The sequence below is a fragment of the Haemorhous mexicanus genome, chromosome Z, assembly GCF_027477595.1.
Source record: "Haemorhous mexicanus isolate bHaeMex1 chromosome Z, bHaeMex1.pri, whole genome shotgun sequence".
In the NCBI taxonomy this organism is placed as follows: domain Eukaryota; kingdom Metazoa; phylum Chordata; class Aves; order Passeriformes; family Fringillidae; genus Haemorhous; species Haemorhous mexicanus.
In genome coordinates, this window is record NC_082381.1 from 44581547 (window position 1) to 44608600 (window position 27054).

The 27054-nt window shown below is 37.6% G+C and overlaps 2 protein-coding genes across 9 annotated transcripts in view; one reads left to right on the forward strand and one right to left on the reverse strand.

Moving 5' to 3' along the window:
• Positions 1-320: 320 nt before the first annotated feature.
• RNF170 (ring finger protein 170) lies at positions 321-24666 on the reverse strand. Of its 6 annotated transcripts, XR_009490282.1 has the most exons (9): positions 24605-24666; positions 21991-22048; positions 15154-15297; positions 10121-10196; positions 8702-8813; positions 7602-7675; positions 5638-5742; positions 3597-3929; positions 321-2218 (listed from the first exon to the last, which is right to left on the reverse strand). XR_009490282.1 is itself a non-coding variant. In XM_059873493.1 (8 exons), exons 3-8 carry the CDS (start codon positions 15288-15290, stop codon positions 3660-3662), a joined length of 771 nt encoding a protein of 256 aa, XP_059729476.1. In that variant the 5' UTR covers positions 15291-15297; positions 21991-22048; positions 24605-24666; the 3' UTR covers positions 321-3659. The 6 variants fall into 6 exon arrangements, 5 of the variants coding, with proteins under 5 accessions (XP_059729476.1, XP_059729475.1, XP_059729477.1 ...); XM_059873493.1 differs by having other exon boundaries at positions 321-3929; positions 8702-8810; XM_059873492.1 differs by having other exon boundaries at positions 321-3929.
• A 53-nt stretch (positions 24667-24719) lies between these two features.
• Positions 24720-27054, forward strand: part of HOOK3 (hook microtubule tethering protein 3) — an 86236-nt gene continuing 83901 nt past the window's right edge. For all 3 annotated transcript variants that reach the window (XM_059837108.1, XM_059837110.1, XM_059837109.1), the window contains exon 1: positions 24720-24877. In XM_059837108.1, the coding sequence (XP_059693091.1) occupies positions 24821-24877 (57 nt within the window). In that variant the 5' untranslated portion in view covers positions 24720-24820. The remainder of the gene's footprint in view (positions 24878-27054) is intronic.

Here is a 27054-nt window from a genome sequence, read left to right on the forward strand (position 1 = left end):
TTCTGTCTTTCTCTCTCCCCTTTCACCTTACCCCTCTGTTCAAAACCCACTGCCATGTGTTCACAGAGGAGATAAGATCCTAACTTATACTAATTTCCATGCCTAGTATGTAATTTACTAACAGAACTTTGTAAGTTTTTGTGGACCTTCTGACTTTTGTAATTCCTTTTGACTATGGGCACCTACAAATCTTGAGTACTCCCTTCCCCTCAAGGGTGGGACACCACACTTACAACTTTAAAGCATGGAAGTGGAAAAAGGGGAAATAAAACAATATTGCATCCAGACAGTCAATAAAATAAAATAATCCAAGAGAAGAATCTCTTTAACAGCAATTTATTATCATTAAAAGTAACAATAAGTAGTTTTAAATTCTTTTGTCTTAAAAATCTAGTGTAACATACTGCTACAGTTCTATGAAACTTACGGCAAAATTGTATCCCCAAGCCACACTGTTGTGCCTGATCCTCACAGACATCAATGGTGTGGCACACAAACAGCACAGAAATGGATCGCTCCATACAGCGATGATAATTAGGCCTCAAGATGCTACAAGTTATTTTGTAAGAGCTATTAAGTATAATTTTTGTTTTCCTCTTTGTTAATATTGCTAGAACAATCAAATATTTCCCATAGCTTTTGGTGCCCATGTGATCTTTTAAGAACTGTGTTTTATCCCCACACATCTTCCTGCTATAGTTTTCCTTTTTTAAACTTTCTCCCTTAGTGACATGCCTGCCCCATCTCAGGAGACAAAACCACAGCGATGTTTGCAGTCACTCTGCACACAGCATCACATATTTCCTTCACATTCTGAAGTCAGTGTTCAACCCTAACCCTTACCTTTCACACTGCTGCCAGAACAACTTGGCAGCACACAGTACAGGAATACTACATGCTCATATTTTAATCTCCAGCTTCTTGGGAGTTCTAGAGCTTAGGTTAAGCTCAAGCTAAGCGCCCAAGATAGCTAACTTATAGCTATTTCAGATGTGTGGAAAGGAGCAGCGGCCAGACATTGCAGGACAGATGCATCTTTGCATTACACAAAAAGGCCTGAACAAGTCATAATACTGTTTATCATTGGCTTGCAGGACCAAATAAGAATATCCACAGGCAAGCACGCATATAGCTGAAAAGAACAGTTATAATTCTGTCAAGCATTTAATGTGCTGAATTTAAGATTACAATGTTACTCAATACTCAAAAGTAAGCACAAGCCTCTGAGTGAAACCCTTCTGGCTACCAGAAATGTACTGAAGAAAAAGAAGATGAGGCAACTTCATATAGTCTTTCAGATGTGGTTTGTGTATGATTTCAGATACACAGGATCCCCTTAGATGGGATAGAGAATTTCCACATGAACTTCACAGTAGTGCATGGAATTGGGAAATTCAACGAAAACCAATCAGTAAGCAGCGTCATGTGCATCTATATCCACTCTGGATTTAGACAGTCATGGGAAAATTATAATCATAGGGTAAAAGTATGGATGAAGTACTAGATCAACAAATTCCATGAGCAAACTCTAATTACTCTACAAGAGCAGTTCACACTCTTCTCTAAGCAGACCTAAAACTTAAACTCCAGAAGAAAAGATGGTGTTAAATTTACTCAATCAAAAAAGAATTTTTAGGGTTTGTTTTCAGCTAGATTTCTTGATAAAGAAAACCCCAAAACCAAAACCAATACTTACAGCAAAACTGTGAAATCCTGTCTTACACAATATCCTAGACTACTATCTTTGCTTTGTAAATGCACCTAACAGCTTATGAATATCTCACCCTTACTCAATAACACCTTAAAGAGTTTTAACTGAGGTAGCCACTAAAACATCACCATACATTAGCAATGCCAGCACAAGGTGAAAAGCCCAAACAAGATGCTCAAGAAAAGTTAGCTAGCACGTGCTTCCAAAAACGTCATTTTCTCTCTCGCTCTTTTCGTCCAAGCCTTACTTTACTTCCCTTTTCTCTTCTTGCCCATCTCTAACAAACAGCAACAAAGAAAAGTTTAGCTTTCCAGTTCATTTGTAAAATGTCCTTGGATTTCCAAAACTAAATTTTCAAATGAAGAATCCGTGAATTTAGTTTTAAATGAATGTCATTTAGAACACTGACACTGAAGGACAATCTGCACCCTCAATGACTGACACCTGAGGTTTCAGCTCTATCATCTTCCTGCACATGCCTAAGTGCTAGAAGCTGTGGAAAGACACCTGCAAGGGGAAAACACAGAAGTGGTGAAAAGGTCCCTTTCGTTTTAAGTCTCACCTATATATGTAAACACACAAAGAATCACCTATTAATTCACCGTCTTTCAAGTACTCAGGAAGTTAAATTGCAATTATCATTCCTCTAGCTAAAAAGTACAATGATCTGTCATATCCTGGACCTTTATAGTCACAATCACTGCTCAAAATGAAAGCATTTTCAAATTACTTGTACAGCTATGATAGCCTATGCTCAAATTCAACACGGAAAAAAAAAAATCAGCTTTAAGGATAACTAATACCCTGGTATTTTTGAAAACACTTTGAAGATTTTTTTATTGTCCTATTTTTCAAGGTAATTCAGAACCTCTTCTATCGACATCCAAATCACACAGCCAACCAACAAGAAAACTCCAACTGAAAATCACCCCAATATCTATATTGTTTAGTACACATATATTGCAGAATTTACATTTGGGTAAACAGCTACACTGTACACATACAAGTACATGTACATGTACTGTAAACATCCAGTTCTGACTTTTTTTCAACCACTATTTGGAATTTGAGTGTCCTCTCCAATTGGCAGAATGTTTTAATGCACATATGGAAATGCAAAGTTGCATTTCAGACATATTGCATTGACCCAAAGCAGCACAAAACCTCTGCTTCTAAGATTTATACTTACCAAATAAAAAAGTCTGAAGAGAAAAACCATGCTCTCACTCAAAAAAAAAGAGCACTAACGAGTGTGACATGCATAATACTGGTTTCTCAGTGTAAAGCAGATACTGAGTATATATTCCCAAATATAAAAATAAAATGGTACAAATTGCATGCAACTGTACATAGTGCAGTTCAAGCAATACCAAGGTATTATCCTTATTTTTCTGAAGCAGGTGGACAACAGCAAACTGCAAGGTGATAATTGTAATGCGGTCCTTGGATTTCTTCTTCCACAGAGACAAAAAAATGCAATTTTTATTTCAAAAAACTCTAGTCCACAACAGGGAGACAGCAAACAATTTAACCATGATAACTGTACTGTGAAGAATTTCTGAATTTTCTCACACATCAAAATTATGCAAAGGGCTTATTGTTTGAAGTACTTTGATAGAACTCCTTTTTCACAAACCACAACACACCAAAGAAAGTGTTTCCTGCTTTCATTACAGACAGTTGCTCATCAGGTGGAAGTAGATGAAGGTGGTTTATTACAACACTATAAAACTAAACTCATCCTTATGAAGCATATGTAATGCACAAATTAAAGATTCCAGTTAAGCATCACCATATACTAACCCTTTATGTTTGTATAACATAACCAGCTAAGAAATTGTTACTACTGAAATCATACACAGGCACCTTGCTATATCATACTTACGTTATAGTTTTCTTTTTAAAACATTCCACAACTGACTTGGCTTTTAGGTCACTTTTGTCCATTTCACCTATTTAGACGCTGCGTTACCACTTCTCTGTACATGATAGAGATATATATCAGCAGCAGAAAAATGACAAAGAAATCATCCAAGAACCCCAGAATTCCAAACAAAGCTTCAGGAAGAAAATCCAGAGGTGAAGCCAGGTACAGCAAGGCTCCAATCAAGCAGAGGAATATCCTGATGCGAAACATCCAGAAGAGGCCCCCTACAGAAAACATCTCCCTGAAAGCATGTCGCAATAAAGTGGGGAGATCCATAATTCTTTCCATAATCTATAAAGAAAGAATTTAAAAGTTAGTATTTTGCTTTAGCAACTCATCCATGCTAAACTGAAGTTTCTACTACTTCATTGAATCTTAGATTCTGTTAGTTTATAGGAATCAAAACAAAATCCAGGAAGAGTTAATGAGTTTAGTTTTACCAGGTAAAAAGCCATTAGAATACATATCTTTTCAGGAAACAGGTAACCTATGTTATTATTAACAATGAAAAGCATACACTTAATATACATCATGAGAAAATGTACTGGCATCTATTATGAAGGAAAAGCAATGAATAATAGAGGAAAACAAATGACTGGGAAAGTGAGAAACGGCAAACAGGTTAACTGGAGTGAAACATTGATCAGAATGTAAGACAAACCAGGACTACAAGAAAAAACCTAACACATAAAGTAGAATAGGTTACAGTTTTCCAGAAACACAATACCCCCTCTCCTGGTGTATAACCAGTGATTCACACAAGTTTCCAAAGAATAGATGAAGCTTCAAAGTAAACTAAAGAACCTTTAAATGAATCCATTCCTGGCTCCTTTCCATTTTGTTACTATGATTCCGCCAGCTTAGCAAGAGACTGCTCAAAAGAAAATATTCAGGTTTTTGTTGTGACGAGTAGGGAGGGGTGAACTTTAAAACTGTTTTTATACTGGCTCCCTTCTATGGTACACAGTTTCTACACAGAGCTGTTAAACTCCATTAAAATGACTTAGTGCCATAGCTGAAAAAGTTTTTGAGAAAGAAATTTTGTGTATGGTAACACTGTGTATAAATCAAAGACAATTTATCTAGTCCAACTGGGGCTTTAGTGCAGATTTCTGGCATGACCTCAGACAGGTTACTGGGAACTAGACACAGCTCGCAGAGAGGTCTAATGGAGCCTGAAAGACAATTTCAACCTCTTCTGGACAAAACCCATACATTTTGTGGTTTAGAAAAATACTCCTCCCTCTTCTGTCTCTCTGCACTGTACATTTTTTTTGCTAATGTCTATTTGCTTTATCCAAATCCCATTACAAATGAAGACAAGCAGGGAGGTTTACTAGTATGCATGTGTGTGCATTTCACCTTGTGAAACACAACACGCACATAGGAGATGGGCTCACAAGGCTGGTTTTCTAACATTTGTAGAACTTTGACCACCTCTCTTAGCTATTTACAGAAGAAAAATTCTTTTTTTTCCTTCACTCAGAGAGGAAAAAAAGACTGTAATATAAACTAGGGAAAAAACTAAAAAATCAAGACAGTGTACAGCTGTCTGAGGAGAAAGGCACAGAGTAGAATTTCATATTCTTCTAATCAGTGTAAAAAGACCAGTGAAGTGAATATTCTTCCTTGCATGTCATTTATTTCATTAAGTATTTTTACTGACTAATTATTGATCCTTTCAAAATAATGACTCATATCTAAAAACCAGCTTAACACATGCACACTTGAGAAAACTCAAGACTTATTAGATTCTCACTTACAAGAAAAAAGTAAGTTTCCATACGTTCTCATAAATGACAAATAAATAATTTTGGGTTTGGTCTAACCATTTCAACATGAGTTTCCTAAAGAAAAGTTGCCTAGGCCCTAAGTATCAGGAAGAGAAAATCCGTGTCCCAGGGAAAAAAATAAGAAGGGGGGAAAAAACAAAACTACAAAAAAAATGCTCTCAAACTCTTCTGACACTGACTTCCACCTAAATTTACCCAAAACTTACTGATCTGGGTTGTCCTGAAAATCTTCGATTGTAGTCATTAACATCTTGAAACACTTGGGCTGCACCCTGCTGATCTTCACCAAAGAGTGGTAGGAACAGTGTTACCTAGGCACAGCAGGGAGATTATGTCACACATGCAAATGTAAAACAGTCATCTTTAGTTAACTATATAGAAAAAAACTTTGGTTTAGTTGAATAATTAATAGGAGAATAACCTGATAATTACTAGCATGGGTACTGCTATTAAATTTTAACTAATTTATTCCTTACAGCTCTTTACAGAATATTAATTTTTAGTGAGATTGTTAAAAAAGCCCACAAAATAACCTTCCTTTTAAGAGAGGCTTCCTAAACACCTAAATGCTTTATGTTTCATAAGTGGGACAGATGATTTGGAGAACAAAGCTAATTTACCAAATGAATCTAATTTTCTTTTCTAAATTGAAAATAGAATAAAGCAATCAATGAGGCCTTTCTTTTCCTGTTTTTAGGATTGCCTTGCATGACAACAAACATGCAGCGAAACTCATGGTTTTGCTTATGGATCTTCATACTGAGATGAATTAAGAAAAATATATTAACCTTCAACTATTTTATTTGGACAGAGAATTTTGCTCTGTTCTTGGGTTAACTTTCATGCAAACAGAGAAATAGGATATATGTGAATATGACCTCATGTATGTTATCTTTCTGCATAGGAGTTGCTGAAAACTTGAGACTTCTATTTGGAAGCAGTGTACAGGTGAAAAATGCAGATTATCATGGGAAACAGGGAAGGTATAGCACTTTAAATTATTATAGCCTTCAGAAGCTTCCTCTGTATCTGGCGACTAAATATAAATCTGTGTGGCAGTCACATTTAGAAATGAGAGCATGAACACATCTACATTCAACTTCTGGTCCTGCCACAAACCTGTTGTATGACTCATGTCCATGGATACATCTTTCCCTTCACCACTTATAAACCAGGGTTAAAATGAATACATAACCATGCAAACAGTGCCACCTAATATACCTGTTACTCAGAGGAATGTAAATGAAAATATATATAAGGAAAGACAATAAAGAAAATCACTTATTTTCCCCTTTTCCACCTTCCCCACCTATTATTTGTGTCTTTTTCTTCACTGGCTACACTCTAAACTTACTCATTCTTCTTCCAGTCATATCTATTTTTCTTTCCTTCAACTGTCTCCTTACAGTCATTTGTTCTGCTGATAAACACAATCAAAGCAGGATACAATGGAGGGGCAAGGGCATGAGTTAACATAATTCATTAGAAGTTACTAGCTCTGTAGTTTGTGCACTGTTAAAATAAACACGTACTTTTGTTAAAACATACACTATCAGACTCAGAGATCCTAAGCCTTAATGAGTTGCAGGAACATATTTCAAACTGACAATGTAAGTAAGTTGCGTAGGAAGTAAGTTAATGCTTGCTCTACAAAGATTAAATTAATAATACATACAAGTTAAAAATAAGACCAAAATAAGAAATTGACATGGATAGGTCTTTTGGTAGGGACAGAGGGAAGAGAGAGTGTGTTTCTCAGGAACCAGTAGTGTGCTGCTACTGGCAGTCTACCACAACAGCCAAGCCTTTCAGATGTAAATTCTGGTAAAAGAAGTTAATTACATCCTCAACAGAAAGCATGAAAGGATCATAGCTAAAATCTCACAATTTGCTGTTTTCATATACTCTTTACAGAAAAATAGCTGAGTTATCAGCGCAGTTTACTTATGTTTGAGTTGCAGAACAATCTGAATTTTTGGAGCCATTTGTCAAAGCAAGAAGTGCGGAAAACCTGAATGTCCACCATTCCTGTCTCACATTTCCCTCTGTATTTTTTCAGTTTCTCAGCCTTCTTTATCTGCCAGCCTCACTATTGCAGCTCACATGTAAGTGCCTTGTGGCAGGCTATCCACAGCCAAACTGACAGGTCCTTGATGATTTAAAATATTACCGTCTGTCTGCAGATCGGACAGCGGATGGCACCCAGCCATGAGCCATACCTCCAGTAGGCAATAATGCAGGAACCTGGTGAAAGTAAGGTACACACACATTTAAACTCCTAAGATGAAAAATGCATCGCCTGAAATAATATGTTACACGGCAAGGGAAAAAACAGAAAGTGTATATAAGCAGTTAGGTTAAATCTACAGTTTCTGATGTAATTTTGTGTACAGCATTCACTGAAGATACCAAGAACTAACATCTTCAGATTCAATGCTATTAATGAGAAAAATCCTGAATAGGTTTAACTGAATCAGTAATTTTAAAACATTATTTCCTGGAAACACAACAAATTTTTAATCATTAAGTGAAGAAGCAAATAATAAAAATTTTTGCCAGTTTAAAATGTAAAAGGCACAAAAATGTCAAGAGATGTAAAATTTATCCTAAATACTTGGCTTTATCATCATCAGTTTCAACAGATGAAGACAAATAAAAATATTTAAGTATTTTATCTGTTTTCCAAACTTGCTTGTTTTTTCATTTAAACAACAGGAGATGGTATACACTATACACTACAAAAAACTAGATGAATGCAGTGGAAGAATTCTAGTGGGAACCTGAAGAAGAAGCAGCAAAATGCTACATAGGGTGTCAGTATATAAATACAGTCTCAAAAAACCCACAAAACCAAACACTTTAATCAACTATGCCCTTACTTATAATTCTGCAGAACTTCTAAGAAAACATATTTTGTGAAATAAAGAATATTTTATTCTTTCTAAAACAGATTTTTTTAAATGGTACCTTCCCAAATGTTCTTCAACATCTTCAGTTTTTTACTAAACTGAAAACAAATTATATTTGATATTTTAAAATTAAACAGTTTTATTCCTGATAGCATAAAAAACAGTTCAGCACACTCTTCAAGTAATTGTTTATTCCTAAATGTATTTTCTTGACTATTTATAAAAAATTATTTATTTTGCAGATGCAATGATAAACAGCCAAAAGCAAACAAAGCTTTGAATTAGGATGCCCGAGCTAGTGCCAAAAGTTTGTATTTCTGTTCTTGTTTTAACTTAGGGGCTAGGAGCTTTTCTTGCTTACCACAGAAGAGATGTCCACAGTTTGTTTCTATAGGGAATGTAGCCTGTTGCAAACAGACTGGACACGACATATCTGTATAGAAGCGATGCCGATCACCAGCAGAAGCATCCTGCTGGAACAGCAGGAAAACACAAAGTGTTGGAGATACTATTTTACATAAGTCTACTGAGTTCTAAAAAATAATAAATTGGTATTCATTCACTATAAGTCAAACTGTCAAACACAGAACTATGTGAAATGAGAAATAAATTTAAATGTAAAAATTAAACATACTTAAATGCATTGATTCAAAGAGCAAGTTCTTGTGACAGGACCATTATTTTCCTTTCATCTGTTAAGTAAGTGTGTGCTTCAAACCAGCTAAAGACCACAAAGAAAGAACCTCCTTGGTCCTTCACACTGAGTCAGATTAGACATGCTGGAGCATGAATAACAAACTCAGATCTATATTGTTAACTTCATTATCCTGAGTAGTTCTGTCCAGAGCCAGGTAACTGAATTGTGCTGCTTACCAGTTGCAGCATTTAGTGTTTCCAAGCCCAAACACAGATATCAGGTTGTGTATGTCACTGTCATGAAACAGTTTTTCTCCCCATTTAGCCATATTTTTCTTCCACATAAATAAGCACTGTTGTTATTTCAAGAAGTATCATGATGAAAAACTGTTTGTCAATATTTTCCTAAAGTATGGCCTGGACTCTACCTGTTCAAACTGGATGCAGAATCATTGAATGGTCTGAGCTGGAAGGGCCTTTAAAGATCACTAAGTTCCAACTGTCCTGCCATAGGTAGGGACACCTTCCACTAGACCAGGCTGCTCAGAGCCCCATCTAACCTTGCCTTGAACATTTCCAGGGATGGGGCATCCATAACTCCTCCGGGCAGTCTGTTCCCAGTGCTTCACCACCCTCACAGAAAAGAATTTCTTCTTTACATCCCATCTCAACATAGCTTTTTTCAGTTTAAAACCACTACTCTCTGTCCTGTGACTAAAGGCTAAAAAGTTCCTCTCTGTCACTCTGTCGCCTGGCTCCTGTTGCTGTGCCATTGTTCTGCTACACACTACTTATCAGTCTAAACATCTACCCCTGTCCTGTCTCAGCAAACGGTACTCCAGATTTCCTTTCCTCTATCCTAAAGTTCCCAGGAACATTCCAGGAAGCACAGAGCATAACCTAACATACTCCACCTTGTGGCAAAAACTTCTTTGAAAAAAGAATCAGCCAAAATTTAGTTTTAATTACTTAATGCATCCATTTAAAAAGACTACATTATCCCATTACTTGATGGATTTCAAGGATGCCTCTGCACAGTAAATAAGCTCCTATAACTTTCAAGATCATCTTCTTCCAGAACCTCAGAGAAGCCTGCAGTACCCCACATCAGAGAGCTGAATGATGACAACACTTGGTACAGCACCTGATCAGTTTGAAGCTGCTGACGAAGAGCTCGCACTAGCTCTTGATTTTCTGGGTGTATGTTCTGATGTTCATTTCTGTGAAAGGAAATACAAGCAATAAAAAGCCCTGTGATCCAACACTGAAAAATAACTCACTGAAACAAATATGAAACTTGAACAAAGGGCAAAAAACCATTATTTCCTGCTACAAAGGATTTTAAAGGAAGTACACAAATAATTAAGGAAACAGGAATTTATTTTGGATACTAAAGTTACTTTGGATACTTAAAGCTGTACAGTAGCAAGATTTTTCAGAGACTCCACAACCAATCATTAAATAATGTTAAAACCAGATTTTAATCTGAGAAAAAAATTAAGCGTTGAACCTACAAAAAATGAAGTTGCTTGAAAGCTTTTTAATTAAAGATGCAGAAATATTTTTCATTTTTGTCTCCACTGCTAGTTTCTTATTTGTTGGTCTATTCAACAAATCACCCAATAAATTACTAGTTTTTTCACTCAATGCCTAAGTCATAGAGTTTAAACCTCCTAATTACTTCAACTTTATCTGCTACATGACATTTGCATAAGAAAGGGTAGACAAACTTACATTTAGAATATTGAATTTATGTAACTATCAGCAGACTAGATATAAAAAGAAACTACTCCTTTAAAATCACTCTTTTTTAAAAAAAGAAAGATTCTACAGGCAAGCAAACTACAGGTTAGATATGTCAAGAGGAATCATTGGGAAGGACCATGCTAAAGAAAGAAGGATGGATATATTACAAATTTGAAATTAAAAAGCATAATGGAATGGAATAAAAATTAAAAATGTGCTGACAACAATCAGAGGTGTTGAGTTACAATATATATGAGTCAACAGCATATGAATTTTTATGCTTTATTAATTCATATGGATTTCAACAATGATATATTCTGCTCAGCACTCAGCTGGATTCTGTTCTCCAATTTGGGCTAAATGCATAGAAACATATAGAGAAGCTGGAGAAAGTTCAGAAGATAATAAGAACTACTGCCCACATTTTTTATACATTTAACACTTAAGAAATGTCAGTTCATATAGAAGACTGTTCATGGAGTGAAAAGGGGACAGGATAAGTCTTTCATTCTACAAATATGAGCAATTATTTCCCACAGTTATCTAAGGCTTGTGGAAACACATTTCTAACCACATAATGCACAAAATCAGACAAGATTACCTCCTTGGCTATTTTGATCCATCCCTGACTAAAAAATAAATTAAAAAACAGGTTGCAATGCTTCCAGGGATATTGAGGTAAGCTGATCCTCTGTCAGAGATGAGGGCTGGACTGGCTGAATTTTCAGGACATTTTCTGGTTGCAGTTATATTATATAATTTCCTCAATGGCTCTAGAAACTTCTGCAATATTTTCATTCAGTTAATGTGGGTAATAGTATTTGAGCATTATTGCTCAAATGCTTATTCCATTATTGCAAAAATGTTTAACATTTTGTCTGCCTCATTCTTTTTTCAAAGAGAAATAGACAAATCCCATATTTTTCATGCTAATATTTACATGGCTATCTGTAAAAAGAAAATTTATTTAATACTAATGTGGGTGACATATGAAAGTTATATGATAGAAAGCCTATATTTAAAGCCTTCTTACGCACCTTTGATCTCCATTAACCAAATTTTGTGGATGTTGTCGGTCATACATGTTATATGTATAGAAGTATTTTTCTGTTTAGATGCTACAAAACTAATGTACTTCACATACTCAGTTTGCCAGGATATCTGATATATATTGAAGTCCAATTTGATTCACACACAAGCGTAAGGTGTGAAGTGTAAGACAGTTTATTCTGATTCCTCCATAAACAACTAAATTAGCAGTAGCAAATTTGCTACAGCAAGTGTTCATTTATATGACCTTACCCTGGTATAACATACATGCCAAAATTATGAGAGCATTTGCAGAGCTGCAGGGGTAGAGCATGTACATCACTTATGCATAAGATGGTGATGTAGCTGAAAACTATGCAATGTTCAGGAAGGGACAAGCAGAGTTCAAGACATACCAAATTCATAACTTCTGTCATGCAATTAATGGAAGATAACTGAAATAAATGAAAACCAATATGGTGCCATGTCATTAAAAGCGTTATCAAACACAAGCCAGAAAAAAATAAAGTTGGATGCAAAGGCCTTTGACTTCCCTATTTCTGACTGCTAGCATGTCAAAACTTGAGGAAAAAGGTCCCATGGTGTGGAGAGATTGTATTATGTATCACAGAGGGCCCCACTTAACTATTATTATTGGAAGGAAGAAGACTCATTCAGTGTGCAGTCTCACACAAAGAAACTGAGGGACAGTACTTAAGGGGACTGGTGCATCACTGTGCAGCGGTGGACACTGTTAATTTCCAAGGACTAAGATCTCACTTCTGCTGAAAATCTTGATCTTATAATCAAGCCATATGATGGATAGAAAAATTAGATTAAAAAATTGAAACCTGTAGACCCATAAACATGTGACAGTTAAGTCATCTAGGGCGAATCCCTTGTAGGGAATTAAAGGATCAGGCTTCCTTTAATTTGCTGAATACACTGAATTTTCACAATCTCATTTGTAATGTGACAACCTACTCACCAGTTTAAAAGATGATGGAAAAAATCTGGCTTCATTTTATCAAAATTTATAACTCAAAAGCATACAGGCTTCACAAAAGTATCATCTAGTGCCTGAACTACACATCTGCAACTTGTTACAAATGTTAATTATGGCTTGTAAGTTTCTCCGCCAGAAGCATGAATGAAGCCTTGATGTGATGCTTCATTGAGCTCTTTCACCTGGAAACAAGTACAACAATTATATCCCTTAACAGTTCTCTCTATATTCTGTTTCTGCCCCCTAAAATCTACTGCAACACATACTCCTTGCTGCTCATTTCCCTTTTGATTCAGCTCCTGCAACTACTCATCACCTTCTAAGCTTTCTTTCCTGTATACTTAGCTGTGACCTGTTCCTACCCAACATAATATTTCAGTTCTGTTGATACAGAAGCATGAAAGGCAAAGAAAAAAACTGGGGTAATGAACACCATATAAGCAACACAAAGGCCACTGCACTGTCTAAGGTAACTAGAGAAGAAAAAGAAAATACTCTTTTTCTTCCTCACTTCCCCATCTATGCTAAATAAATTAAAAGTGCTCTAATTTTTGTACTGTACAAATTTTCTAGCATACTATGCAGATTTTGAGGGCAACAATGCAAAGGAGATAGATGAAGAATGCTGCAGAATACAGACAATTTCAAAAGGTACCAGAAAGCAGAGGAGGGAGCTAAGAGGATACTGGTAAGACTTTCAGTCGTCAGTCATAGAATCACAGTCACAGAATATGCTGAGCTGTAAGGGACCCATAAGGATCATTGAGTTCAACTCCTGGTTGTACATGGGAACCTCAAGACACATATGGCTGAGAGTATTGCCCAAACACATCTTCTACTCTATCAGGCTGGTGCTGTGACTTCTCTGGGGAGCCTGCTCAACTATCTTCTGGGTGAAAAACTTTTTTCTGGTATCTTAACCTAAATCTCCTCTGACTCAGCTTCACGTGTTTCCTCAAGTCTTGTCACTGGTCATAAACCATACAATGCAGACCTCCAAAGTCTGGAAGCTTTGTGTTCTCAGTTTGTTTGCCCCTCCAGAAAATAAACCATCAAGGCATGTAACAAGATTCAATCTTTTTACCTACCTCATTACACTGCAGAGGCAGTTGATAACTAGCCTTACCTTCCTCCCTAAGTAACTCTTCATAATTGAAGCATCGTCTCCCTGAACTTAATTCTGACTGAACTCCTGCTACTCTTGTCAGCTGCTGACCCTTGTTCCACTCACTGTTTTTTTAATATTTCTTACTTGCCTTTCTAGAGCTCAAAAATAAAGTGTTAACTTTTAAACTAAACACTTAAAATTCAAGTCACAACTGCCAAAAATGTCAATATGAAGGACAGAGAAATCATAACAGAGCAGATAAAAAAGAGACATTATTAAAGCAATCTGAGTAACTGAAACAGCTTCAGGGGAAAAAAAGGCAAGGTGAAAGGAACGCCTTTCTTAAGATTCCTTTGTGATGTCCTGGTCTTGAACAGCAGCACTGCCTTGCAGTCCAACCAAGTTTTTCCACCTATAGCTTATTCAGTAGCTTGCTCTCAAGTAACTCTACCTCAGCAATATTTCTCATGTGGACAAATTGTCTTCAAGTACCACGATGCCATTGTGTCAATACAACTGACTTCCCTTGGTTTTGAAAACTGTTCTGTGTTCAGAGGTTTAGACACATAATAAAATAAAATAAAATAAAATAAAATAAAATAAAATAAAATAAAATAAAATAAAATAAAATAAAATAAAATAAAATAAAATAAAATAAAATAAAATAAAATAAAATAAAATAAATAGCCAATCTGAAGCTCAGACTCATTTTCCCAAAACACATAGGCAAAGATTTTTGTTAGGATGCAAAGAAAAACTCTGAAATAAAAATAAGCTTTGATGACTTGATCATTAAAGTTACTGAATTCTGAACTTAACATTTTCCTGTACGGAATGCACATTGCAGTCCACTGTTGTACAGCATACTCATTTGAAAAAAAAAATCAGTCAATTATTTGGATTTGGGTTGTTGTTTGTTTGTTTTCTTGGAAGGAGACTTCAGATAGAACATACATTGGAGGAATATATTAAATTTTAATCTTGGAGTCGTTGACAAATCTGTACTTTTTAACCAAATACAACACAGCAGCCATACAGACTGTGAATTTAATAATTTTCAGTCTTAATGAGTGATGAACACTACTCAGTGTTTGATTATCTGAAGATATGGAAGAGTTAAATTCCACTTTTGATTTTAGCTGTATTAAGCAATTAGTTAGACATAGTAAGCAAACAAACAACCACTTCCTGTCACGAAAATCACAGGTTTTACATACCAATGCACGAAATTGTCAAGAAAGTTAGAGTTTTTATAAAAAATGAATAATTCCTCTCAACACATTCTCACCTTAAAAGCGTATATATCAGAGCAGCAATGAAAGTGAAACTGAGCACAACTGCCACCAGTACCTGGTCACTTACTCCTTCTATAACTGAATCATTATCTAGCTTCAAACTCTGAACTTCTGCTTGGTGACTGGCCATCACAGCACTAAAATGCAAGAAGAAATAGATATATACACATATATTAAAACATATGTGTACAGACATTTAAACACAGTTACAAACAATATGTAAACAGAATAGTCATTGTTGGGAGAAAAGAGTGGTACAAAAGGAAGGAATGTATCCATTTTTAATAAACACTGAGTTTGCTGTAGAGGTCTTATGCAGCAGCAAATCTTAGATGAAAGTGTTAGGATTTAAAGATTAAAAAAAGAAAAAAAGTCAGATAGTTTACCTTGAAATCTTTATAAGATAAATTGCATAGGAATAGGTCATTACTGAGCTGGCCATATTCTAAGGACTGTCTATTGAAAAAAAATTTAAATTACTCTGCATTATCAAGAATTTTAGGTATTATGCACCACATCATTCCTGGTAGGCTAAGCCAACACAGAAACTTAACTTTCACCATTTACATGAATGAAGAAACAAGGTCATTCTGTTTTTAGTGTTAAATGTTCATTTCGATACACAAGAATCACCCAATACATTTTAAACTTCATTTCCGTTTTCTGTGCATTACCAACCTTTAGCTGGAAACATGGGGAAAACTTGAAAGAAAAACATCATTATCAAGCTTCCTTAGTTAGACTCACTTGTTTTATATTTGTTTCACATTTGTAGCCATCAGTGACTAAGGCTAACATTTATTAACCTACAGCACTAACCCACAGCTGGAGACATGCAAAATAAAATAGTTTCCAACCTGCTGCTGAATTATTGCTGTTTCAATCAGGAAGTGAAATGAACTATGGCTATGAATATTAAAATCAGAACGGTGAAGCTAACTCTGTCAAATGACATGAAAAGTCATACTGAAGCTCTGTCCCAACACAATTGAAGTATTTTCCTTGAAGCTGACATAAAATCACAGTATTGGTTTCTGAAGGCAGGTAAGACTGGTATCTTTTTCTCTGTTTCCTAGTCCAACCTGCAAGCTTTCATCAGTGTTTCACTACACTTCACAGCTCATGTGTCATTATTAATTTAAACCTCACTGTGTAGAAAATATTACCAAACACCCTCTGGCCCTGAATTGATTGCAAAACTGAAATGGAGTACAAGTCATCAGGATTTTAGTGGATACCTGTAATGATTACCCTGGCAAAATTTCAGCATGTCAGTCTATTGCTAATAAAAAAGCATAAACTTTTCCCTAAGACAGCTACTCTCACCCTCCACATTTTTTCTAGTATAAGCAGTGGAGCTTTTTTCAAGCTTCCTTACATTTGTGGGAGCTGCCTTCTGTAGCAGGAACACAAGAGAAGTTGATACATTCTAAGAGTATTGTTAAGAAGTGTAAGTGGTATAATTAAGTACCATAAAAGCAGAGCAAACTTGTGGAGAGCAAGGGAAGATTTCATTATTTGTTGTATTTTTGGGCTTTCACTGTGAAAATTAAAATGGAATAATGAAGCAAAAATGAAGAGAAACAATAAACTAAGTTATCCTAAGTGTGCCAATCTGAACCGAGACTATTATTTCTGTAAGTATAGTCAATTTTTTGCTAATTACAGCTTTCAACAAGCAACCGTGTCACAGTGTTTGGAAAGAGTAACTTCTTTCAAAGGTGGAACACCACTGACTCATAGAAAGGCATGTTTAAAGTAGGTCAATATTTACACAAGTTTCATATACAGTCATGAATAAAAGAACAGATCTTTGTGGAAAGGTCTTACATAGGAACATGGGCCTACACAAGGAGCTAGAGCATTTCTCTGCATAGCTAGTTACACAATTACATTCCTATAGCTAAAGCCATGAACTTAAGATGTTGTGAAATTTTTTAGAGTAGTGGTTCCCTGGTGCTGAGGATCTGGACTAACAGGTGTGCTGTGATGCTTCCCTAGCTCAATATATTACCTGCCTGTATACTTAAGTTCTTTGCATATCCTGTCCTGAAGAAGCTTCTCTTTCTTACACTGCATCATTCTGAGACAGCCATTTTTCACAACTGCGCATGCTGATATCTTAGATTTCTATGTTTTTCCTCTTAAAGAATCATTATCAGTCAATTAATTTTTACTGTGTCCCACTGTTTTTTCTGGGTTGACCACTCAGAACAAAATCAGAAGTAAATTCCAAGGAACTGGTATAATTCCCACCTTGTTCCACATTAGTTCTGTTAGAATACACCAACATGCCAATGACAACTACATCCCATTAAGTATTACACGGGGTTTTGATTTTGGATTTTTTTTTTCAGAAATGCCTATTGTGTCAGAGACATACAGATGATTTGACTGTACCTTTGGAAGGCAAGCACTTCTTACATTAACACCAGAACTTCCTCTGTCACTGCTTGCTTGATGCACTTTGAAAACAACACGAAGATTATCAATATCACACCAATTTAAATCAGTTTCCCTCAATAGCCTTCAAGACATCTACTTCCCCTCTTTTCTCTCTCTGTATGTTCCTTGCAACAACACTTCAAATTCTTATCTGCCTACCATCAATAGTTCTCACTGCATCTGCTTGCCTTAATTTCTGCTCACCCACCTTTCTTGAAATACCAAACTAAGGTGCCAAAGTTAGCAACAGAACATGAAAACGAAATACACAGATCCTCACTTTCTCTTCCTTTTTGCATATAATGCCGCTCATATCTACTTCAGCCCTTCATTTTGAAACACATATGACTTTCCCAATAACCTTTTTGACATAAGCATAGTGTACAAGAAAAATTATTGCAGTCTTTCTCTCCGCATAAATACCCAGAGACACTTTGTCTTCACTTATGTATCAATATTGCAAAGACTACATAGAGGGGGAGTGGAATCTGCCTCAGTCTCATTCCCTCAGCTGCTTCTATCACTGAATTCTAGAGAAGACAAACTATCAATGCTTTATTCCCATGTTGTTCTTATTTTAATTTACTTGCTGTTTCTGGACAGACAACAAGCACTGTGAATATTTTTTTTATTACCTCCAACAACTCAATAACTCAATAAGATCATTGCACAGGAGAGCTGACAAGACCTGTGTAGACTAGGTACTACAAAACAGAAGGGTATCACTTCAAAAGAACCAATACATACTTTCTCTGAATTCATGTCTCGGTAGAGACAGTAACAATCTCCTCCTCCTATCTCTAAGACAGCATATTTAAAAAAGCAATGTCTACAAAGAAAATGTTAAAATACACTAATAGAAAAAATGTCTGACTGAAGGAGGAAGGAATTTGTGATTTCAAGGCTATCTTGAATGTTTTCAAACAAAACACAGAGAACTGGAGGCTTGCAGTTCATGTTTCTTCAAGCGCTTCTACAGCAGCCAAAGAGTTATCTGCAGTGGTTTGAATATATGATAGGCTAGATAACTAAAAATAACTTCTAAGAAATCTCACCTCACAGTGCCTGTGTTCAGCAATTGTTGCTCTTTCAGCTGGTGCAAGTAAGAAGCAAGCTATAGGAGATTTAAATAATGTAATGAAGATTCAGTCTTTGGAGACAGCCAGCCTTGATGAAGACCAAGCGTGTGTCAGAGAAACCTTCCAGGACCAGACTTTATTACATATATCTAACCACTCCTAAAATAGTCACTGTTAATAATTTGATGCAATTCAAGAGTGAGTTAGTATGGCTCATACTAAATTTTATCCATTGATCCATTACATTTTTTCCAGTTATGAAAAAATGACAGCATTTCATCAACGTTTTCCTCATATAATTATTTTCAGAACTGGGTTCTACATCACAGGCTTTTCAGACATTAAATTACTTTAAAGGTTTTCTTTCTTTCTTTTCTGTAGGTTTATGTTGCCTTTCTAAAATTGCAAAGTAGGTTTGAATTATTTTTATTGCTCTGTTTCTATTCTTTAATACAATAAATTAATTCCTGTCTACACTAGCTCTGAGAAAACTACCAACTGAATAAGATTATTTTAGGGGAAAAAAGGCAGCAATTGAAAATAGACTAAATTCTGATAAATGATTTTTTGGTTATACTTAAGACTTTTTCTCTTTTTAGTCATTTCACAAGGATGGCTTTCTTAAATGCAAGCATAACTCCACCCAATGAGAGGATGAAAACCAAGCAACATCTAATAATACTCACATCAAAACTGGATTTTATACAATTAACTTCAGAATTTTAAAAATATCATTTGTAACCTTTTGAAAACTAACAAAAATGCTGTGTCTTTTTCTTGTTTCAAAAACAACACCACCAAAGCCCAAATCTTAAATTCCAGGTTTATTTCATCTTCAGACTACTGGCACGTGCTTCAAGTAAAACAACACAGAAAAGGGGGAAAAAGACAAGGAGTTACTCCTACATTCCATTTGGGCTAGGAAAGTTACAGCTTGACATTGCATCCCAGTAGACCGGGATCAGGTTTGTTTCCATGAGGGTTCTTGATGGCTAGAGAGTATAAACAACCTCAGAGTAAACTGTCCACAAAACGTTTTGCAATAGAAAGGAATGCAACTTACTGTTTGTAAAATCCTACAGTTTAATTTGTAAATCTGTCAGTAATTAATCATCTGTACAGAAAATCACCTTTTTTAACACCAGTTTTTCTCAGAGTGATCACTGACAGAAGGTAACACTAACTTTTTTTTTTTACATTTCAAGTAAGAGTCTACAGACCTTTTTAAAGTTACATTTTCCATCCTGTGGCTATGTATGAACAATGCATGCAGATTTAACCAAAAAGAAAAAAAAAAAAAGAGAACTATAATGAGCAATACTGCCAGTACAATAGCTTTTATTCTTGGAAATTCATACAGAAGGCATTGAAGTGTGAGGGAATGAAGACATACACTAGTGTGGATGTATTATTTCTTAATTTTTCAGATTTGAAAAGTATTATTAGGACTTTCAATGTTCAACATAAAGCACAACTACAACAATACCCTATGCCATGACTCATAAAGACATGAAAAACAATCCAGTTTTTACCATGATATTAAACAGCTGTCAACTATCCAAAGTCAGAACTTTTCCCATAGTTTTCTGAAGTATTTGAACTTTTCTGAGTTTATCAGGGAAGTGCCATATGATAATATACTCTTAAAACCACAGAGATTTTTAGGACCTACTACCAAAGGAATGTGGAAGCGCAATGAAAAAGAAATAAGAGGATCTCTTGATGTCTGAGAAGTAAAAAATGAGATAACACACAAGCAATACTGATGTGAGATACAAGTTATTTACCTTATTGTAGTGACTTTGCGAGCATTGTACAATTTGCTCCACATCTGAAAGGTAATTTGGATAATAATGTGTTCTTTATGGAATGGGCTGGGAGTGAACTGGATGACAAAATGGAGTTTGGGGTTTTCATTTATTTCAGTTTTGAGTGTTTTTCTCTTGATGCAGTACAGACACCATCAGTTCTTGAAAACATTATAAGTTAATTGTAAAGTGATAGTGGGCCAGCATGCAAGGCAGAACATGCAATTCCTTTTGCCAGTTGCCTTTTATTAGCAAAAGCATCGTCCCCACCCTTAAAAAAAGCTGCTTAATTTGTAGAGGTTGTGTGTTTTTGAGGATAAGCTAATTCTTCTCCAACTAGTCAAAGACCACGAGTTACACTTTCTTAAGAACAAAAAGGCTTTAAACCCCTCAAAATTTTCTTCTACATAAAAGAAACAAACAAAAAATTGATTTCATTTGTATCAAAAAGTTTTTAATAAGATTGGCCTATTTTAGACAACATAACCCAACTTTTAGGAATTTAAGCATACTAAAATAGAGCATACTTAGTCTGTAATCTACCCCCTGAACATATATTAGTTTATGTTGAAATATCTATAGGGAGAAATTTAGCACAATTTATTTAAGAGAAATACAGGCAAAAATTCCCAAAATAAAGACAAACTCTTTATACGTAGGGCAAAAATTGAGACCTGTCTCATCAGAAGCTATCTAATTACTTCCTGCTCCAGTATACTACCAGGTCATGGTCCTTCTCTGTTGTTGACAATGAGACTTTGTGAATGGACTTGACTCAGCAAACTGAATCCCACAGTTATTTATGCACTCTTTCTGTAAGAGTCCAAAGATATGCCCAGACTGCATTCAGAAACAATTAACAACAGCAGGCTTTGAAGAAGCGGTGTAGGCAAATATAACTTTCTAGAACAGAAATAATGGAAATGATTGATGGTGTACTTAGAAAAAGTGTTTCTGAGGAAACAGGATTTATTAGTATTTCATTTTTGTGAGCACAGTCTTACTTGAATAAAGCACCAATAAAAATCTCTAGTACTAAATATCTCCCTACATTACAAAAATCAGTGGGAGAAAATGCAAAGGGCACATATACTAATGGAAATTTTAATAAAATCTAATATAGCAACATATAAATTGATGGGATATATTCTGTGACGAGGCTGTTAGAATTTTGATGCAGTCTGTTAATGCATCATTATTACGAGTTTGCATCAACTTTGGATTTACAAATCAGTACAGCTGGTACAAGAAATACAGCCAAACTCAACTGTATAATATTCAGTTATATCCTCACCACGAACCACCTTTGCTTTCAGGACTGCGCTGACTACATTCAAATGTATGCTTGTGTACAAGGATATATACAAGTGCATCTCTTTGAAAAAGAGAATGGAAAAGGCCTGAACATTCTTGCCAAGAGAGAGAAGAGGGCAATTTCAGTAGGCAAACAAAGATTTTGTTGAGTATACGTTATGAACTGACAAACTGAGGCACTTGCCTGATAAAGCAGGTTTCTGCAGGGTCTGAGGTCAGCAGTCTCTGAGGCACATTTTTTCCTAAAGAGAAAAAAAAAGAAGAAAAAAGAAAGTAGATATTCTACCTTTGCTGGTGGAATCATGCTTTGCAAATTAAAAGTAATTCAGCTGCAACAGGTACAAGGCTGTGAGGGAAAATAAACCAAAATTAATATACCATTCTACTGGGAAAAAAAAATATCTCCAATAATTTTTCTCCTGAGTCCAAAACTACATGGATGGCTTGAAGCAAGAAGACAAATTTAATGGCCTGTTTAGCATTATTACTCTGAATATCTGCCTGGGTGATGTATGACTTGTGTAAAACAATTCCCAACAAAGTTTTCCACCACTTCGTAAGGCAAAAACATACTGAAATGTATAGAGTTCTAAACAAACCAGAGGGTGGAACTGAATTCATATGCAGATAGGAGCATGAGAAAGAGCCTGCTAATGTCTTCGGCTTGGATCCCTCACTTCAGGCAGGAAGAAAAAGAAAATATTGTCACTTCATTATAATAATGTTTACTGGAATATGGTAGTACTTCAGCTAAGCATGAGGAGGCTTCAGATCTCTCTTAGTATAAGTGCCCAAGAATTCCTTGCTATAGAAAGTGCTACCTCGATATACAACCTCATATCTAAAATAGCAAGGCAAAAAAAGCAATACTGTATTTGTTTGTGTCAACAAAATACAAGCTACACCTCGTGGCAACAGGCAAAGCAGAGTGGGAAATGAGACACAGAGGAAGATATGATAGAAAACATTAAACCATGGAATGTACTGGTGAAAGCATTGTTTGTCAAAAGTACCAAGTGTGTTGCTTAAAGCACACATTAAAACTTGGAATGGCAAGCTGGTAGTTGTGCAGTTTTCTAAGACTTTAAATTCATTCTGAAACTGAAAGTTACCTTCAAATGGAGACAGATTTGATTCATAACTTATAGAGTAGATTATACAATGAGATCAGTAAGAAAGAACATTCCTGGGAAAACTTGAAAATTTTCATAGCTCCTAAAATACTCTTCAGTTCAAAAGAAGCTCACATAAAGGGAGCACTCGGCTTTTGTCCATGTTACTAATTCATTAAATGAAAAAGTCTGAGAAAACATGGAAAATAGTGACAGTTTCCGCATGTGCGACCATTCCTGTTTATACAACCCTCCACTGTTATCAGAGCTTTGTGCCTGCTACTTCATGTATGTCAGCCCCGTTGTTAACTGATAGGGAACTGCAGAACTTATCACAATGCCACACACTCTCATTGCAAACTTCAAATAGTCCGAAATCCAACACACTACTGAGAAGGAGCTGCTCAAACTCCTCAGGTGACCCATTTGCAGCATGATGGAGAGTTCCTCTGGCTGGGGCACAGCAAGGATGCAGGGGCACTCTGGCTGCAGACAGACTCTTTGTTTTCGAGATAAAAAAATTAATTGAATCACCTGAAGAATCACACCTGAAGAACCAACTAGGCTGGAAAAACCACTGAGCTCATCAAGTCCAAACTAAAACTAAACACCTCCCTATCAACCACACCATGACACCAAGTGTCATATCCAGTCTTCCCTTGAACACCCATTGGGATGGCGACTCCACCACCTCCCTGGCAGCCCATTTCAACATCTAATCATCCTTCTTCCTAGTCACCACTTGCTACTAGTTCTAAGCAAGTAACTTATAGACTCGTAGAATGCTAAGAGATTGGAAAGAACTTTAAAGACCATCCATTCCCAACATCCCCATGCCACAGACAGGGACACCTCTCACTACACCAGGTTGCTCAAGTCTTATCCAAACTGACTTTTTACAGTGCCAGGGTTGGGGCATCCACAACCTCCTTGGACAACTTGTTCCAGCATCTCAACACCCCTGACAGTAAAAAACTCCTTCCTGCTACCTAGCCTAAATTTCTCTTAAGTTTAAACCCATTACTCCTTGTCACTACAGATCCTAACAAAAAGTCTCTGACTTCCTTGCAGATCCCCTTCAGATACTGGTAGGTTGCCTGTTCATTAAATTTACTACATCAGAGCTTTGTTGAAAGAAAGCTAACGTCGCTGTCTCCTCCAAAAACAGAGAAGAACGTCGTCAAGGCTGATCCATGCACAAGCCAAGCCACACTAAGACTATGATATGTCTGTGGGTGCAGGGTCATTTCCTACTCCAAAAGGAGGAAAACTTTCTAGGGGCTGTTCCTGTCACAAACAGAAAGAAGTCTGCGGGTGAAAGGTCATTTTTCTACTCTAAAAAGAGAGAAAAATCTTGTAGGGGCCACTCTACCCAGAACCCAAACCACATTACACACCAACACTGATAACGTCTGTGGTACACCATCCTCACAAACCCCCGCTCCCAGCCACGCCGGACACTCTCCTAACCAGCTTCTCCGCGACAAGACACACACGCACAGAGCCGGGGGAAGCATTTACAGACCCCTCCTCCCCGAGGGCCCGGCGGCGTACGAGGCGCCTCAGTGGGCATGCACCGGAGGGGTTCGCGTCTCCCTGACCTTCCCCTATCCCCCCCATGGCCGGCTGTGAGGGGCGGACAGCACAGCCCGGTCCGCTCCGGCCCCGCCCGTCCCCCCGCGGTACCTCAGCCGCCGCTCGCCGCTGGCCTGGCGGCCCCGCCCCGTCCCCCCGACGGCGCCGGGTCGCGCCGCGTCCCCCGCCCCGCCCCGTGGCCGCCGGGCGCAGGCGCGCGCGGCCGGTCCGTCAGGGCGCGGTGACGTGTCGGCGCCACCGCCCGGCCCGGGACGGGGCGGGGCGGGACCGGCGGTACCGACCCGGCCGCGGCCCTGCAGTCCCGCCATGTTCAACGTGGAGAGCTTGGAGCGCGCCGAGCTCGGCGAGAGCCTGCTCACCTGGGTGAGTGAGCGCTGCCCGCCCGCACCGAGTTGGGCCGCACCTCAGGGCCGCGGCGCTGGGCGCCTCCCGCCCCGCCGCGGCTCCGCTCCGGCGATAGAGGCCCCGCGGCCCGCATCGCGGCCGGGCCGGGGACGGCGGAGCCCCGACGGCCCGGCCTTCCTTTGTTTATGTCTTATCTTAGCGCATCGGGGGTGCCTGGGCAGGGCCGTGCTCCGCCTCAACGCTGCCCCTGCAGCGGGGAACAAAGGCCCGGGGGGCCGGCGCGGGAGCGCCCCCAGGTGCGCCCGGGTTGGGCTGGCGAGGCTGCAGGCCGTGGCAGTGGTCCTTGTCCCTCCTGTGCCGTCGGTATGTCAGTACCCCGCTGTTGGTACTGCCCGTAGCTCTCTAGCCAACAAGGCCGCCTTTCTGACCGGAAACTTGCATTTCCGCCTGTTTATTTTTCTCTGTTTTTTAAGCAGTGCTTAAGTCTCGAGAGACAGATGAAGTCGGGAATTTTACAGTATCAGCCTAAAAGGTGATATATTTATTCCTGGAGGTGTTCAAGGCCAGGTTGGATGGGGCTCTGAGCAGCCTGATCTAGCTGGAGGTGTCCCTGCTCATGGCAGGGGCATTGGAACCGGATGATTTTCAAGGTTCTTTTTCAGGCCAAACCCTTCTGTGGTTCTGTGATCTTATGATAAAAATTATTTTACACTACTTTATTGTTTGCAGTTTTTTCCATAAATGTCTTTAGGTTATGCTGTCACTCAAAGAGTAGCCAAAATGTGGTGGACATTTAACCTGGGTCTGCAGCTACCTGTCTGGGCAATAACCATAACACGGACATGGAACTTGCATTTCTGTAGTAGCTGAGTTATTGATCAGTTGTTTGAAACCACTGGATTTTGGTTTGAGGCTGATTTGGATTTTTCCCCTCTATACTAAGAATTGCCAAGTAAATACCTAGAATATGAAACTCTGCAATATAACTGATTGTTGACTAGAAACAGAAAATTTCAGCCTTTTTTTCTATGAGAAGCCAGAGCTGACTGAAGCTCTGATGGTGATGAGTAAGTTCCTGGGGAATAACAGGTTAGATTTCTCAATGAAAGTCAGAAAGGATGAGCAAGGGAGATGAATTTATTGTTAGAGGTGAGCAAGCAGCCTGGAAAGTATAGAAGGTGACAATTTTGGGGAAGAGGTTTTCAGGGAAGTGCTTCATATTGGTCTGGAATAAGTCACCCAGTTTCACTTTCCTTCACATTCCTGCCAACTTTTCCATCTTTGTTATGGACAAGTGTTGGCCACTTGTCTTGCTTTTGGCTTTCCATGCTTTCTCTTTCAGGGAATAAAAAGTCCCAATATGAACAAGTCAATGTGTATTAATACTGGCAAAGAAAAGTTGAGTGAGAGGCTCAGTCTTTATAATCTGCAGTCCTGAAGCTGTACCTACCCCCTGCAGTCTGGTCCTGTCTGTAGAAATGGTCCACACAGGTCTCTTTACACTTCTCAAATATTGAGCTAATGAGACTAGCTGCATCTCTTTTGGTTAGCAGAAACAGTAAATCATCTTAAAGAACATTTGAATGGATCAGCTTTATTCTGAGATGAATCTATGAAGTTACAGGTTATTTTACAGTTTAATCATTCATGTGGGAATGTGGCTTTGAAACAAACTCAGTAAAAAAAAAAAAAAAAAGAAAGGTGGCTTTACTTTATTCCAGCACGCATAAAACTTGCAGAAGAGGCAGTGAAGTTTTTTGTTCCTCAGTGAAACTGACTGTGTATAAAGAAGATGCTTTTTTTACTTGGCTTTCTCTCAAGTCCCATAATGATTCTTGGGAAACCGTTCATTTAGATAGGAGGGTAGAGCTGTCTTAATAACAGTTTGTGCACATCTAGGAAGGCCAGTCATTTCCCATTATGCCAGAGAAGCTGGCTGCTCTTTAGAACTGGTTTAGCCTCCCAGGTTGCTTGCTTAACATTCATACAGAAGTACTTGCAGAAGTACTTAAACTGGTTTGTCTGTGTTTTGAATAGATAAGGCTTTCTGCAAGTTTGGGAACCTGTTTGGCCTAAAATGAATGTTTGCTCAGATGGATGTAGGGTGAGAAGAAAGTGTTCCTCCCTCTACCAACTTATGATTTTAATTAAGGAGCATATCACTTAGGCTTTTTATCCTACATGCCTGTGATTTT